The sequence below is a fragment of the Theobroma cacao genome, chromosome 2, assembly GCF_053813885.1.
Source record: "Theobroma cacao isolate CCN51 chromosome 2, ASM5381388v1, whole genome shotgun sequence".
In the NCBI taxonomy this organism is placed as follows: Eukaryota; Viridiplantae; Streptophyta; class Magnoliopsida; order Malvales; family Malvaceae; genus Theobroma; species Theobroma cacao.
Window position 1 is genome coordinate 10,134,640 of NC_142640.1, and position 16,868 is coordinate 10,151,507.

General features: G+C 35.7%; 2 protein-coding genes, 1 long non-coding RNA gene and 1 pseudogene across 3 annotated transcripts; all 4 read left to right on the forward strand.

The window, feature by feature from the left end:
- The first annotated feature begins 1,279 nt into the window (after window positions 1–1,279).
- Window positions 1,280–3,020, forward strand: LOC18608610 (coumaroyl-CoA:anthocyanidin 3-O-glucoside-6''-O-coumaroyltransferase 1 pseudogene; annotated as a pseudogene).
- Window positions 3,021–5,857: 2,837 nt separating this feature from the next.
- Window positions 5,858–7,449, forward strand: LOC18608611 (coumaroyl-CoA:anthocyanidin 3-O-glucoside-6''-O-coumaroyltransferase 1-like). The gene has a single exon (XM_007043397.3). The coding sequence runs from the start codon at window positions 5,913–5,915 to the stop codon at window positions 7,308–7,310; it is 1,398 nt and encodes a 465-aa protein (XP_007043459.3). The 5' UTR covers window positions 5,858–5,912; the 3' UTR covers window positions 7,311–7,449.
- A 5,311-nt stretch (window positions 7,450–12,760) lies between these two features.
- On the forward strand, window positions 12,761–13,432 carry LOC148764013 (uncharacterized). The gene is made up of 3 exons (XR_016024750.1): window positions 12,761–12,952; window positions 13,054–13,202; window positions 13,309–13,432. It is a non-coding gene; the product is annotated as an uncharacterized LOC148764013 (long non-coding RNA).
- Window positions 13,433–15,800, forward strand: LOC108660794 (uncharacterized). The gene is made up of 7 exons (XM_088803940.1): window positions 13,433–13,574; window positions 13,648–13,719; window positions 13,799–13,856; window positions 13,955–14,134; window positions 14,266–14,897; window positions 14,970–15,150; window positions 15,315–15,800. Exons 4-5 carry the CDS (start codon window positions 14,015–14,017, stop codon window positions 14,599–14,601), a joined length of 456 nt encoding a protein of 151 aa, XP_088660066.1. The 5' UTR covers window positions 13,433–13,574; window positions 13,648–13,719; window positions 13,799–13,856; window positions 13,955–14,014; the 3' UTR covers window positions 14,602–14,897; window positions 14,970–15,150; window positions 15,315–15,800.
- Window positions 15,801–16,868: the final 1,068 nt, after the last annotated feature.

Here is a 16,868-nt window from a genome sequence, read left to right on the forward strand (position 1 = left end):
ACCAAAGTAACACAAAAACCATGAATCAAAACAAAATGAAAATTACAAAACAAAGAAAGATTCATACAATAATGAAACTGAAGTGTAAAAAACAAAAAAAATACAAATCACAAATCAAAATAAAAAAAAAAAAAAGAAAGAAACCACAAACAGTGGTTGAACAAATCAAAAACCAAAAAAAAAAAAACAAAGGAAAAAACACCAAAACAAACAAAGAAAGCCAAAGAAAAAAAAGTAAAAAATGAAAAGAGTTGTAAAAATTGGACAAATAGATGAAAAAAATGTGGAAAGTAAAAAAAGAGAAAAGGTGGAGAAATCCAAAATTAGAATGAAGAAGGCAAAAGTAGAAACGGTGAAGAAACTTAAGAAAACGAAAAATGACCAAAATACTATGTTCACTAAAAAAAACTCTCACTCAATTAGAGTATCATATATCAACCAATTAAACTGTTGACGTGACACTCTAATTGAACTCGACTTTCTTGATCAAATTTGTTGGTGATGTGTCTTTCTTGCACATCTTTTGAGAAGGTAAATCGTTAGCTGATTCAGTAACAAAATTTGGCGTGGATAGAGCTTCTATGTTCTCGTCTTGGTGGTAGTTTATTATGTGCTTTTCTGTGCTGTGTCTGTTAGGTCGAGGCTAATGTTGTCAGGAGGCAATTTGTTCATTTCATTATCTGATGTGTATTGATGTGTTATGGTGATAATGTTCTGGTAGGTGCCGTATGTTGTGGTTTTAGACCACTTAGACGATAATTCATGATATTTGGTAGGAGTTGCATCATGTTGGTTTCGTACCACTTAGGCAATAAACTCTGATGGCTATATACCATCTTCTTCAATTTCCTAAGGTAAACTTCTCGGCCCCCTGCCGAAAGGTTGTGCTCTCATTGAAAATTTTTCAGTGACATCAACAAATTATCTTTGGATGAGATAAAAAAAAAAGAAAAAAAGAAAACATCGAGCTTGGCATTAAGTGAGGTTTTCTCTCTTAAAAGAGTCTAAGCGCTCCACGTATATAAAAATTATCAAAGAAGTTGCATCCGCAAGTACAACAATGTCGTGCTTTTATTGATGATGATAAATTCGTAAACGTAATTTGTAGTTTAGCAAGTTGTTGGTTTGCTGCTCTGTAAAGCGTTTTCAATAGTAGGTTGCGGTTTACTTAACGTCTTAATTGTTTTAATCTCATTTATGTTTATAAATTTTACTAGTACTTGCTTTATAAAATTATACTATAACTTTATACCTGGCCAGGTTTTCTCCGCTCTATAAATTGACTTGTATCTTGTTCATGGTCATAAATTTTCCACTTGCTCTAAACACTAATGCAGTGTAGCTAAATTTAATTTTGTTGATCTTCCACCCAGAATGGATTCACCCTATGCAGCCAAGATTCTTGATAACATCCATGTTTCAGCACCGGCTGGCTCAGTTCCCACAACAACTCTCCCGCTCACTTACTTTGACATCCCATGGTTTCGTTGTGCCCCCATGCAAAGCCTTTTCTTCTACGAATACCCTCACCCTACCTCTCATTTCATGCAAACCACGCTCCCAACTCTAAAACAGTCTCTTTCCCTAACTCTTCAACATTTTTTCCCACTTGCAGCAAAACTCGTGTGCCCCCCGCCACCCCTTGAGCCTAATATCCTTTACACCGACGGCGACTCTGTTCCCCTCACCATTGCCGAATCCGCCGCTGATGTGAACCATATCAAAGCCAATTATGCACGCGATATCAAATTGTTACACCCTTTTGTTTCCCTTCTGCCGCCATCAACTATGTCATCAGATGGCATACGGGTGCTACCCATCATGGCCTTGAAGGTCACAGTGTTTCCCAACGCTGCCATTTGCATTGGGATGGCGCATTACCACGTAGCAGCAGATGGAAGCGCTTTCATGCACTTCGTGAGATCTTGGTCTTCCGTGTGTAAGTCAAAAGGAGACTCGACTTGTCTCGATTACGTGTCGCAACGACCTTCTCATAGCAGGGACGCAATCAAAGACCCCGCTGGGTGCAATGACGTGGCTCTGAAAGGATATTGGAATTGGGTATCATCTTGGAGAGAGAACCTTGGCCCAACCAAGGAAATGCCGATGGACAAAGTTCGAGCCTCATTTGCGTGGACCCGAGCTCAAATCGAGAAACTCAAGCAGTGGCTCACGACTCAGTGCAACGACAACGATTTGGAAGGACTACACATTTCAACATTTGTCGTTGCCTGCTCTATGATGTGGATATGTATGGTCAAGTCACAAGAGAGTGAAATCTCAGAAAATGGTCATGATGATGATAAGTTTTACTATTTCCTTTTTGCTGTTGATTGCCGGAGCCGCATTGAATTTCCTCTGCCCGTCACGTACTTTGGAAACTGTCTAGCACCAGGTATTGTACGAGCCAAGAAGGGTGAGCTGATGGGGGAAAGTGGGATAGTAGCAGCCGCGAAAGCAATTGCAAGAAAAGTTAAAGAGATGGAAAGTGGAGCTCTAAAAGAAGTAGAAAAAGGGCCGTCAAACCTTGAGGAAATGTTAGCATCGGGGCATTATCTAGGGGTTTCTGGGTCACCGAAATTAGGAATATATGGTATGGATTTTGGGTGGGGGAGGCCTACAAAGGTCGAGTTTATTCACTTAGATGACGGTGGATCTTTGTCTCTGGCGGAGTGTAGAGATGAGCCAGGTGGAATTGAAGTTTCCTTGGTTCTTAGTAAGGATCAAATGGATTCATTCACTGCACATTTTGGAGAAAGCTTAAGGAAGGCCTTTTAAGAATTCATCAGTGTAATGACTCCATCTTTTGTGTTCCATATGTTTAACTAGGTCCAACATGCAGCAGATCATAAAGGGCGAGTCGTATTTGGATGTTAACAGTGGAGGATCAAATCATAACCTTATCTCATCTTGTTTCTATCTTTTACTCTATGTATTAGGGATGACGATTCCTATGTGTTGTCTTTAATTATTACTTTAATGAAATGAAGGGACGTTTTTTGTCATCACATAATAATTGTTCAGACTGTCTTTCAAATCAGAAATCCATTTTTCAACAAAAACAATTTTATAAATTATATATGAAAGACTTTTTTTCTATTGTCTACGAACCTAAGATGATATGTAAAAAAATAATAATAATAAACCTATAACATATTTAAAAGTAAGTTTCAATGACCCTTTCAGAGTTAATCACGTGGAGGGTAGAGAGAGCGAAAGAAACAAGTCGTTGAAGCAAAGAGAGAGAAAAAGAGGGATGCAAAGAGGTCAGAGTCAACCACGCGGAGGGTAGATAGACAGAAAGAGAAAAGATCTTGAAGCAAAGGGATGGGGTGTAAAGAGGCTCCGTGTGTTGCATACGGGTCATATTCTAGTAAAAAGTAATAGTAATTGTGCATCAATGTAAATCTAAGTCCCCAACTATTAGTTAAAAAAAAAGTAATATTATTGTAAAAATAATATACATGCAATAATGTAAAAACAATAATAAGAAAGTGTAAATCTAGTCAAGGGTCAAGCTAATGATTTTTGTTAAAGAGGTCAAAGATGAAAAAAATAAAAAATAAAAATTTTTAAAATTAATATATTAAATTTAATAATTAATAATAATAAATTTATAAAAAAATAATATTTTATTTAATATATAAATCAAAAGAAACATAAAAAGATAGACTCATAATAATATCTTAGAGAAAGTTGTACTTGACTATATTTTTTAGATTCAAATTGATCTATTATTGATTTTATACTAAAAAAATTAACAATATCTTTTTTAATATGAATAATTAAATTATCTATAAAAAATTCATCATTTTTTATCTTTCTTAATATAAATAATTAAAAAATTAATACAATCAATATCTAATATTTTTATTTTATTTTTAATTAAACTTAAAATATTAAATATAAAATCATAATTTATAAACTATAAATAATTAAATACAATATATGTACCCGAGCTTTTAACTAAGTGATTGGTGCATAATCCCTTATTTTAAGAGCAGGATTTAAATCTTCCCTCTTCCAATTATAAAAAAAATAATACGATATATAAGATTAATAATTTCTCTCATATAATCAGGATTGTTTAAAGACTATATATTTAAGATAATTTCCATTCAACTATATATAAAATGTAAAACACATAAAAAAATATACTTAAAATAATTTTTTTTGTAATCAGGATTAATTAAAAAAAATATATTGATGAAATTTTAAGTAATAATTAATAATGCAATATTAAAATTTATATTTAAAAATTATATAATAATTTTTTTTAATTTTTAAAGACTAAAATTATTAAAAATAAAATTCATATAATAAATAAACATAACAAGTAAAAAATAGAATCTACATAATAAAAAAATAATTAATGGTTTGTAAAAATTTAATAAAAATGCTTATAAAACAATTTAAAATATATAAATAAATAAAATATAACTAAAAATGAATATAAATAATAAAAATAAAAAATAAAAAAACTTTAAAAATTATTTAAATTATAAAAATTATATAGAATTTTTAAAAATTATGGGAGCCAAGGCACCCATAATGATAGGAGCCTCCTCCTCTAACCACCATCCAATACCTCCCCTTCTGTTCAACTTATCAAATTAGATTAGATGATTGTCCCATTGATCTTTGATTCATAATCCCACCTCTGATAAGATGCTTTTCATACTTTAAGTTGAGTGTTGTTTTTTTTTTTTTATAATTAGAGGAGGGAGATTCAAATCTTACTCTTTAAGTAAGTAAAGTATACATCAATCAATGAATCAAATACTCAAATATTGAGTTGAGTGTTGTTTTCCTTTTGTTCTTTTACCAAGATTGGCTCTGCTCTTATCCTCAATTATTTCTTTCTGGTGTCTTCCAAATAAATCTTTTCCTTTTCTCTCTTTTAAAAAATATAATTTAGAAAAAAATTAAATTCCAATAATAATTTAGAATGAAAATGTTATAAATGGAAAGAAAAATGAAAGCTAACAGGCAATAAAAGTGAAGAGAGTTTAAGTTAGATTCTATGTCAAGAAAATGTTCCCTTTATATTTTATATATTTTGCTACTCTTAAATTGTGTTATCCGAACCTAATTTTCATAAAAATTAAAAAATTAATTATATTATATATTATATTATTATTTTAATTTTTTGTAAAAATAATGCTCCATGGTTCTAATATCAAAAAATAAATAAAATCATAAAAATTAAATTTAAAGAAAAGTAAGACTATTAATAGTCAAAGAAAAAATCATAATTTTAGGATCTTAAAAAAATCTGCTACAGTGGAAATTGTTCGTGGTTGAGTGCACTCTATTGCTTTCACCGGGTCATTTCGTTATGGGTCTTCCTTATTAATTAAATCTCTGTACTGGGTGAAAGCTACACGTATCCAACCGAAAATTTAATGGAATCAATAATTGAGTGGAATAAAATTTGAGGTAAACGTACGATTTAATTGATTTACGGACTCTGTTAATTTTTTAAATTTGATTTAATTAATTTTTTATTAATTTTTTATTTTAAAATTTTAAAATTAATTAATTAAAAAAATAAAATTAACATTTTTATATAAATAATGTTATTTTTAAATTTATATAAAATATATATTTTTTACTATTAATTTTTATTATATATATTATAATTATGATTAAATTTTATAAATTTTAATATTATAATTTGTAAAAAAAATAAAATTTTAATTTTTTGATTTAAAATCAAATTCATGAAACCAATTGATTCGATTTTTTAAATTTTTTCGATTTTAATTAATATTTGAAAAAAAATTTATTCATTTAATTTGTTTGAAAAAAAATTTTCCAATCAAATCAGTCCCCAACGGGATATGCATTAGTTCTTCCCCTTGTGCTATATAGTAGTGTGAAGTGTGAACAATTTCTTGGTCTTGTCTTAAATGGCTCAAACTGGCACGATTAAGGTTCTCGATAGCAGTCATGTTTCGGCGCCTCCGAGCTCAGTTCCGACAACCTCTCTCCCTCTCACTCACTTTGATCTGCCATGGTTTCCTTGTAATATAGAACGCCTTTTCTTCTATAAATTCTCTCACCCTACTTTGCACTTCATGGAAACCACTCTCCCAATGCTAAAATGCTCTCTCTCCCTAACTCTCCAACATTTCTTCCCTTACGCCGCCAATATCATGTGCCCTCAACCACCCGGTAAGCCTTATATCCATTACATAGATGGTGACTTTGTCACCTTCACGGTTGCTGAATCTGCTGCAGATTTCAACCATGTCAAAGCCAATTATCCGCGAGATATTAAATTGTTACGCCCCTTTGTACCTCAGCTGCCACCGGCACGTGTAGCCGAAGATGGCATTCGCGTGTGCCCCATCACAGCGTTTCAAGTCACTGTGTTTCCCAACTCTGGCATTTGCATCGGGTCAACTTATTGGCATGTAGTTGGTGATGGGAAGTCGTTCATGCATTTTATGAGGTCTTGGACGGCTGTTTGTAGGTCCGGCGGTGACTTAACCTGTCTTGAAAATTCACTTCCTTTGATTAACAAGGACGTGATCAAGGATCCTGGTGGCATAGAGTTGGTTCGGTTGAAAAATTACTGGCACTGGGTATCATTCTCTAATGAGAATTCTGGCCCAACCCATGCTATAGCCGAAGACAAGGTTCGAGCCACATTTGTGTTGGGTCGAGCCCATGCCGAGAGACTAAAGCATTTGGTCACGGGACAGTGCAGGGATGGTGTCGAGTCAGAGCAATTGCACATATCAACGTTTGTGGTGACATGTGCCTTCATATGGGTTTGTCTGATTAAATCAAAGGACAGTGCTACTAACAATTTATCACGTGATGATGATGATAAGTTTTACTTCTTGCTTTTTCCAGTTGATTGCCGGAACCGCTTGGAATTTCCGGTACCACCAACATACTTTGGGAATTGTTTAAGACCGGGCGTTGTTGATGTTACTAAAAGTGAGCTAATAGGAGAAAACGGAATTCTTTTGGCTTCGAAAGTTATTGGAAACAAAATTAAAGAAATGGAGAGAAGTGGTTTGAGAGGTGCAGAGCACTGGATATCAACTCTTGTGGAACGAATGAAATCAAGGCGTCTTACTGCAGTTGCTGGATCACCAAAATTCCATGTCTATGATACGGATTTTGGGTGGGGCAGGCCTTGTAAGGTTGAGCTTACTCACATAGATTATGATGGAGCTATATCTCTGGCAGAGTGCAAGGATGAGCCAGGTGGAATTGAGGTTGGGTTAGCTTTGAACAAGAATCAAATGGATGAATTCATTACTATTTTTGAGCAAAGTTTGAAGCTCCTTTGATTTGAGTTTTTATAGTCATATTAGTTCACCTTCCAAACCTGTTGGATGTTAAGTGCTCTGTTTATGACTTTTGTTAAGGCAAGCATATATATCATTGTAATGGAATAATGTGTGTGAAAATGTGTGAATCTTGAATCAACTTTTTTTGTTTAGGTATCATTGACCAGAATTCTGAAATAAATTTTTTAGAAATTATTGGCTAGTTAAGTGAATTTATTTTTCTAATAAAATTAAGTCTAAGTGAATTTATTTTTTTTATTTTTTTTGGTGAAGTTTTAGGCTTGATTTAGGTTGATTAAAAAGAATACGTTCTTATCTACGATGAAGCGGATTAAGTTCAAAAATTCACTTACACGTAAAAAAAGTATTAGCACCCTCAGATTAGATTCAAAAGTTCATTTACATGTAAGGAATGTATTAATTAGTACTCTCATAACATTTATTTAATTAATTGTTATTTAATTAATTATGTGTTCTCATTAAATAAAATCTAATTCAATATTCAATTTTATTTTCTTTACTTTTTTTATTTTCATATTTTCCATTTTCTTTTGTTAGCTTTTTGAAATAAATAAATAAAGATTCTTTCTAGTTCAATATTCAATTTTATTTCCTTTATCCTTGTTTTTTATTTTCATAATTTTCATTTTCTTTTGTTAGCTATTTGGCAAGCAGGCATGAAGGAGAAGCAACAGCCATGGTCTTGGTCAGCAAGGGTTTCAGGGCACAAGATATCGTGGGCAATTTGAGTTGACACGGTGGCGGAGGTCTCTCCATTCAATCTTCGTCGAGAATCTGGTAATGTTGTGGGCTAGCATTAAATTAGTGATTGACCAATTTGGTGTTGTGATTTAAGTTATTTTCCCAATAACTGTTAGAATGAGAGGTAGGTTTTTGGCTTTTGTGTGTTACAAATTTGCTAGGGAACAAGAAGCAGCAATCCTTCATGGTGATGGGATGATGATTTCTGGCTATCCTATTATAGTGAAGAAGGCTCCTGAAAGGAGACAGCCTACACGTGATCCATCATTTGGACGAGAAAATGCCAATATTTCTTACCAACGTACATTTAGAGATGTCGTAGCTGATGGTAGACATTTTGAGGGGAAGGATAATTGTGCAAAGCCAAGGAAGGTTGATGATAAGCCTAAGGTCGTGGATACAAGTCAGGAAATGAATGCACAGTCACAGTCAAGGAAGGTTAAAGAGAAACCTAAGGCTGCTAAGAAAGTTAAGGAAAGGATTAGTGCCAGTGCTTTTGTACCTAAATTGAATGTTGCATCGTCGAAAAAGAGTGGATTGGGTTTTGTACGGGAAGGGTTGTGTAGAGATGGTTGAACGGAATTTGACAGCTAAGGGTATGATGGTTCGTATTCAAGAAGCTGGGGTTTAAGAGAGCTGGTTACTTTTCGTAATGAAGACGAGATGGAAATCCTTCTTGCAGATTATATGGAATATTTTTTGGAGTGGTTCACTAGCTTGGTGCCTTATGAAATTAATAAAGGTAAATCAGAATTTTTGTGTTGGGTAAGAGCAGAAGAAATTCCGATTCATTTTTGGCATTTTAATCTTTTTAAGGCATTAGGAGATTGTTAGGGAAAATTTGTGAGAATCGGGCAGGAAACCTTGAACTTGGAGAGATTTAGCTTTGGTCTAATCTTGATACAGATAGAAGTCAGCAAAACCAATTCAAACCAATTATCCATCCAAATCAATTGAAATTTAAGTAAAACGGTTCGGTTTAATTGATTCATTGGATCAATTAGTCCAAAATGTTTAATCTAATTGATTTTTTGATCGATTCTCGATTTTAAAATTTTTGGACCAATCTACCAAAAGACCAAACTAGTTTTATATATATACATATATATAGATTAATATAAATATATAAATATATAATATTTATATATATATATATATATATTAAGAAGAATTGATAGTTAACTTAATTAGTAATATACTTAAAATATATTAAGGTATTATATGTACATATACAAATCATAATCATAGCAATATAATATTTATATATATTTATTTATAAATTTATATTAATATAAAATTACAAATTATATATTTTAAATGATATAATTTATATGTTAATATTATAAAATATGATAGTAAATATCTTACATATTAATATGTTATAATTATTATACTTAATAATGTTTCGTAATATAAAATGTTATGAATATATATATATATATATATAAATATATAATTATATAAATGTATTATATATACATATATTTAATTTATACATAAACATTACTATAATTTATAATTAACTTTATTTATATGATTACACTTAATAACTTTATTAGTTATCACCTTAGATTTTATAACATATTGTTATAATTAGTTATTATTTATACAAACTTTGATATAAAACATTATAACATCTAAGTTATGCCATTAATTTTATACATACAGATATATATGGGGAAATTTTCTTTTTGACCCTTGAAAACAAAGTGTTTTTGAAAATAATCTTCCAGATAAATTTAATTGTTTTTAGCCACCAGAAGAGATTTTAGGAAAAAAATGCACTTAATGAGACATTTTCGATGACGTGCACTCTCAAACAGGCGAAAAATTAGAAAATAAATATGCGAAGAATTTTCGAACATCTACTTTTGTACAAAACATCCAATTTTTTCCTTAGAAGCTTCTGCAAAACAAAATAATGGTTTTTCATATATTTCGGACATGACATTCAGATAATACGAATGGTGATATTAAATCGAATGAGGAACCGGTTATGATGAATCGAAAGCTTCGAGAATGATGTGAAAGCAGAAATCCTTGATACGTTGGTGAATTAAAAGGAGAAAGATGTGAATTTGAAGTAGGAAATGGTCGTGCTACAGCAAGCCATATGGAATGTGTGACGGTAGGGTTTTAGAGTTTGTGAAACGGAATGGTGAGAATGTGTGACACGGCATGGTAGGAATATGTGACACGTCATGGTGAGAATATGTGAGACGGGTGTGACACGGTAGGGTTTAGAGTGTGTGACACGTCAGGGTGCTAATGTGTGAGACGGCACGATGAGAATGTAACAGGGGCGTGACATGACAGGGTTTGGAATGTGTGACATGCCATGGTCAGACGTGTGACACTAAAGGGTTACAATGTGTGAAACAGCACAGTGATAATGTGTGACACGGGTGTGACACGATAGGTTTTAAAGTGTGTGACACGCTATGGCCAGACATGTGACACGAGAGGGTTATAATATGTGAAATGGCACAGTGATAATGTTTGACACGGGTGTGACACGCCATGAAGAGAATTTGTGACACGGTAGGGTCATAATGTGTGAAACGGCACAGTGATAATGTTTGACAAGGGTGTGACATGGTAAGGTTTAGAGTGTGTGACACACCATGGAGGGAATCTATGATACGACAGGGTGATAATGTGTAAGACGACATGGTGAGAATATGTGACACGAGTGTGACACGACAACGTTTACAGTGTGTGACACGCCATGGTCAGAACTTGTGACACGGCAGGGTCATAATGTGTGAAATGGCACAGTGATAATGTTTGGCACGACAGGGTTTAGAGTGTGTGACACGCCATGGAGGGAATTTGTAACACGGTAGGGTGATAATGTGTGAGACGGCACGGTGAGAATATGTGACACGGGTGTGACAAGACAGCTTTTACAGTGTGTGACACCCCATGGTCAGAACTTGTGACACGACAAGGTTATAATGTGTGAAACCACACAGTGATAATGTTTGACACGGGTGTGACACGGTAGGGTTTAGAGTGTGTGACACGCCATGGAGGGAATCTATGACACGGCAGGGTGATAATGTGTGAGACGGCACGGTGAGAATATGTGAGACTGGTGTGACATGATAGCGTTTAGAGTGTGTGACATGCCATGGTCAGAATGTGTGACATGCCATGGGTTTAATATGTGACACGCCATGGTGATAATGTTTGACACAGGTGTGACACGGAAAGGTTTAGAGTGTGTGACATGAGGGAATCTGTGACACGGTAGGGTGATAATGTGTGAGACGAAACTGTGAGAATATGTGGGACTGGTGTGACACGGCATCGTTTAGAGTGTGAGACATGCCATGGTCACAACGTGTGACACGCCATGGTGTGAAAGAAGGCAGGCAAATGACGAGGAAGGCGTTGGACTTCCACTGAACGAATGAAATGAATATAAAAGGCCATTTCGTTTTAATTAAATATTTTTCTGAAATCGTAAACGTCATTGTGAAGGAAGTAAGAGAGTTTCATTCATTCTTCATTCCGAAAGGTAGCAGAGAGTTCGACTTTGTTCTTTGTAAGCTTAATTACATCACAACAACAATGTCGGTTATCAGTGAAGAGGTCAGTTACTCTAAAATTAATCTTTCTTCTGTTCGTTGATTTTTTGCTGGGTTGGTTTGCTCAAACTGTTGATTTTTTGTTGGTTTGCTGGGTTGTTTGGTGTTTTTTTGCAATCGTTATGCTTTGCTTAAACTGTTTTCTTCCTAGTTTTATGGTTATACCAAAGTGTTGAAAGGGGTCCGTGTCTGCATATGACGCGTTGTGGTTTAACTGGTTTTTTGGATTTTTAGCGTGTCACGGCTGTTCCTGGCCTGTTGTAGGTTAATTGGTTTTTTGGGTTTTTAGCGTGTCACGGTTGTTTCTGGTGTGTCATGGGTTAACTGGATTTATAGGTTTTTGGTATGTCACGGCTGTTCCTGGCATGTTGTGGGTTAACTGGTCACATGAGTTTTTGGCGTGTCACAACATTTGACTTGATATGCATGGTGTGTTACAACATTTTACTTGATATGCATGGCGTGTAACAACATTTATTTCTTTCTTCAGTGTACCTTGTTTTCACATTATGAGTTAACTGACTCGTGCATGTGTTCCATGTTTTGTAAGTGCAGTCCAGTCAGTATGAGGATCTTGATGGTTTGTTTCTTATCCCGAGGGAGAAGTTGGCGTTCAATGTCCATATCAACACCCACTGTAAGTGGTCGCAATTGCATTACATCAACAAGACTCTCAAAGAGAAAGGGGAGTACGATGCAGTGAAGCATACATGTTTCAGAATGCTGCTGAACGTATATCCACAAGGCTACTTCAGCGCTAGTCTCCTGCATAACATCATGATTCATCGAATTAATGAGAGAGAGGTAATGGAGCATGAGCTATGGTTTGCCATTGGCAAGACCAAGGGGCGGATATCAAAGCAGGAGTTCTGCCTTATCATCGGACTGAAGTTTGGTCCAATGCCCGATGTGTTCATATGACCATACGAGGTTGTTGCGGATGGAATTCATGACAGACACTTGAACCGGTAGCAGAACATTAAGCTGCAAGAGTTGCTTGATACTTTCCACAGAGGCAACTTTCAACAACCAAGCGACGTAACCAAGATGGCATTTGTCTTGATCGCGAATAACATTTTATTTGGTCAAGACTACCGTAGACGGGTGACGCCTTGGCTATTGTCATTGGTGGAGGACATCGACTCCTGGAATGCCTTCCCATGGGGTCACTATATTTGGAGGTTGACCGAGGATTACCTTTTGAAGGGATTCGAAGTACCTGACTTAAACTAGCAAAAGGCTACTTGTTTACGGTACAACATTTACAGATTCGCGTGGGTGATACAGGTACTGTCACTAAACATTTATCCATTTCATTTTGACATAAAAATTTATGGCTGCACTCATTTATCATATACAGTCTGATAATGTTACATTTGACCTTGTAGTTCTGGGCAATGAAGGCAATTTCGACCTTCCGAAAAATAATTGCCCTTTTTGCTCCGAAGGACGTCTACCACGTATGTGTAGATGGCAATGCAATCAGAAGCCGAAAGACTTCTACAAAACAGTTGAGAAGTTGGAGTTATCTGAGCAGGTGAGTAAACAGTTACTAATTTCTGTTGTGCATTTGTATAATAATTTTATTTGGTCTAATTTAATCACAATCCCTATTTTGCAATTATGGGCAATCGAGACCTTAGAGCCTACCCCAGATGTGGCCAGCCAGGAGTATTATGTGGACATTGATGTCTTGTTATTTGAGGGTCACCAATACGTGCCAATAGGGCACTTGGAGGATCAGCCAGACTAAGGCTTAAGTGATTGGGAAAATAGGAGAAAATTAAAAGAGAATAGAACCACTAGTGGCATCAAGCGGAGGCGCACCGCCGCTGCTTTAGTGGATGAGCTATCAGCCCCTGAGTTAATGGAGGAAAGGGATGAGCATGGCAATGGCAGTGAACAACTGGTAAGGACGGTTGTAACGGTTTGTGTTCAACAATTCCATATGTGATTATCGATTAACATATTTGTGTTTACAGTTGGACCATGCGACGACAGCTCCTCAACCACCTACAGGTCATCTTCAGACGCAGACTGCTAACAAGTCATCAGTAAGATCGGTTGTAACGATTTGTGTTCAACATTTCTGCATATGTTTATCAAGTAACATAGTAATTTTTGTGATTGCAGTTGAGGAAGGCAACGACAGCTCCTCAACCACTGACCTATCCTGCTCAATCGCATGGTGGTAACGAGTCGCCGATATGGATTTTAAAGTTGTAATGGTTAATGTTAAAGAATTCCTTATATGATTGTTGAATAACACAGTAATAGATGTTATTGCAGTTGACCCATTCTACAAGAATCAATGACGGAGTAGTCAAAAAGCGTTAGCTGCGACGGATCATGCACCTGCATAAAAAAGACATGTTGGAGCTAAAGGCTTGGATTCAGTCATTGACTCTGGCCATGCAGATGTTTGAAGACCGTGTCATTGCTCGTATTCTAGAGGGCTTGAAATCACAAGTACAATATTCTATCTTCGCTCATATATTTGTCGTTTATGTTTAGTAGGTGTAGTTGTATTTTTTGTTCTCGGTTTATGATTTGTGTTATTTTATGAGCTAACAGATTTTCCCATTTGTCTCATTCTATAGGACGATCCTTCATCTCACGATGCTGGTGAAAACGATGTTGATGCTGATGATGGGCAGCATGATGAAGCTACTGTTCACTTTCATGATGATGTTGTTGGCCGTAACGGAGATGATGCTGTGGCAGGGGATGTGACCCTTCAATCAGATGATGCTAAAAGAGTCAATGTTTCTCAGGCTGCTTCAGTTATTAATGCATCTGCGAAAGGGGAGGGGGACCTTCACTCGCTCGTGGCTAAAGGAGTCCATGTTCCTGAGGCTGATTCGATTATCAATGCATCTGCGGGAGGGGAAGGGGACCTTCAGTCGCTCGTGGTTGAAGGACAACATCTTCTTTAGTCTTATGTAGTAGTCAAGGCAGTAGAAAAAGGGGATAGGAACCTTGCATCAGTTCAGGCTGAAGGAGACCATCTTCGTCAAAGCACTTCTGAAGCTAAGGGAACATGGTTGTTCTCAGTAGAGTCTGATGTCCATCATCGTGCAACACCAATTTTAGACCTAATTGACCAGGCATAGGTCAAACTGGAGAACAAATACATTTCAAGCCCATACGATGACCCCTCAGTGAGCCGTCAGGAAATAAAGGACGCACTGGTTCAAGCATAAAAAGCTTTCAAGAAAGACGAGTGTGTGAGGTAAGCTCATAAATAACATTGGATGAAACATTAATCCACAAGGCTTTTGAAATTCATCTGTTACATATGTAGGTGTGATGTTGGGATCTTAGGGGATCAAGGTGCAGAATTTTTCACAACATTAGAAGATCCCAAAGAAGAAATGAGTAGTGAACATATAGACGCATGCCTCAGTGTACTCTGTAAGTGGATGACAAGGCCAAAGTCGAAGCTGTACACTACCCGTGCATGCGTGGTTGACACAATATTCTTCGTAAGTTTATCTGAAAATTTTTCAATTCTGAAAACACTCAGTTTTTTATTGCATTAAGTATAAGCTAATGTATACATGCTTCACAAGACACCATCCATATGCTAAATACCTCATTTCCAACTAAAGATGCCTGGTCCACGATGGAAATTTTATATGAGTTACAGGGGTACATGGAGGGTGAAAAGCCGACATATGGTAAAAAATGAGAAGATGTCGATTTCATCCTCGCACTTTGCAATGTGGGCGGGCATTGGGTTGTAGCGAAGATCGACTTGGTGAGGTGGACGATCAAGGTGGTGGACTCTGTAAGAACTGCGGATGTTAAGGATAACGGAGTGCGTGCGACTCAAATGACACCCTTTCGACTATTATGCTAATCATATGCCACCAAATTGGTTATTTCAACAAAACACGTTGAAAGACACGGGATTTGACGCTGATGCCAATGGATATCCATTTGCCAAAATCTAAAGTGCATCGGCAGAACGATAGTTTCAGCTGCGGTATGTTCATGATAAGGTACATTGACGATATTTTACAATAAAAAAATATCAGAGTTAAGTAGACTATGATTGCAAATATGCGTTGCCAATACACACTAGAAAGTTTTTCCAACAGTTGTGAGAGCGAACTCTGAACATATCGACCCTTGTATGTACATCATTTTTTTTGTATATATAATTAATTTTATTAATTTTAATATTCGTACATTTTGTACATTACTTTCCCATTACTTCTTTATCAATAAAACATAAAATCAAGCTGAAAAGTGAAAAGGTAAAAATAGAGAGATAAACTTCATATTGAAAAAATCCAAAAATCGAAAAGCTAAACTTTCCTTAATTTTATTAATTTTATGTCGTGTCACCCACAAGACTGCAACATTTTGGCCTGCCACACCAAGTCTGCATGCACTCAGTGTGTCACCATAATTGGCCCCTGCCATGTCACCCCACAAGATTGCAAGAAGTCAATGTGTCACGCCAAGTCTGCATGCACTCGGCATGTCACCACAATTGACCCTTGCCGGGTCACCCCAAAAGACTGCAACAAGTTAGCGTGTCACGCCATAAGTCTACATTAACTTAGTGTGTCACGCCATAAGTTTGCTTGCACTTAGTGTGTCACCATAATTGGCCCCTGCCGTGTCACCCCACAAGACTGTAACAAGTCAACGTGTCACGCCATAAGTCTGAATTAACTCAACGTGTCACGCCAAGTCTGCATGCACTCAGCGTAACATCCACTCACGAAGTTATTCAGCATAATATAACTTAAACGAAGAAAATAACTCAAGAAAATATGTGCTCAATGAAAATAAAAATTTCTATAAATTTTATTAAAATTTTTAAAAAAAAGACCCCTCAGAAAATACATGGAGATTATACAAAAAAAAATGAACCGTAATTCATTTCTTCATAAGTTCATCCACTTTGAACTCTATCTCCGCGAGAATCTTTTTGTTGCTCAAGATGGCAGCCTCCAGGTCAAAAGTCCTTTGCATCAGGTTGTCGATGAGGGCCTGCATCTCCTGCTGAAATATCTGCAACTGCTCCCTCAAAGGCACCTCTTCCTCTTCGGAGGTTACCTCTTTCGCGTTCTCGACTTTTGCATCTTTGAAGGTCATTTTTAAATTATCTGAGATTGATTAAGATAATTGAATTTGATTCAAATGATTAATGGTTCCCCTTATTTATAGGCATGAATGCTGACTCTTC

What these genes read in the sequence shown, in the direction of transcription:
- LOC18608611 (XM_007043397.3), top strand. Translation starts at nt 5,913, where the DNA reads ATGGCTCAAACTGGCACGATTAAGGTTCTCGATAGCAGTCATGTTTCG.
- LOC108660794 (XM_088803940.1), top strand. Translation starts at nt 14,015, where the DNA reads ATGCACCTGCATAAAAAAGACATGTTGGAGCTAAAGGCTTGGATTCAG. An exon ending in TAGAGGGCTTGAAATCACAA is followed by an intron (nt 14,135 to 14,265) that starts GTACAATATTCT and finishes CTCATTCTATAG; the next exon opens with GACGATCCTTCATCTCACGA.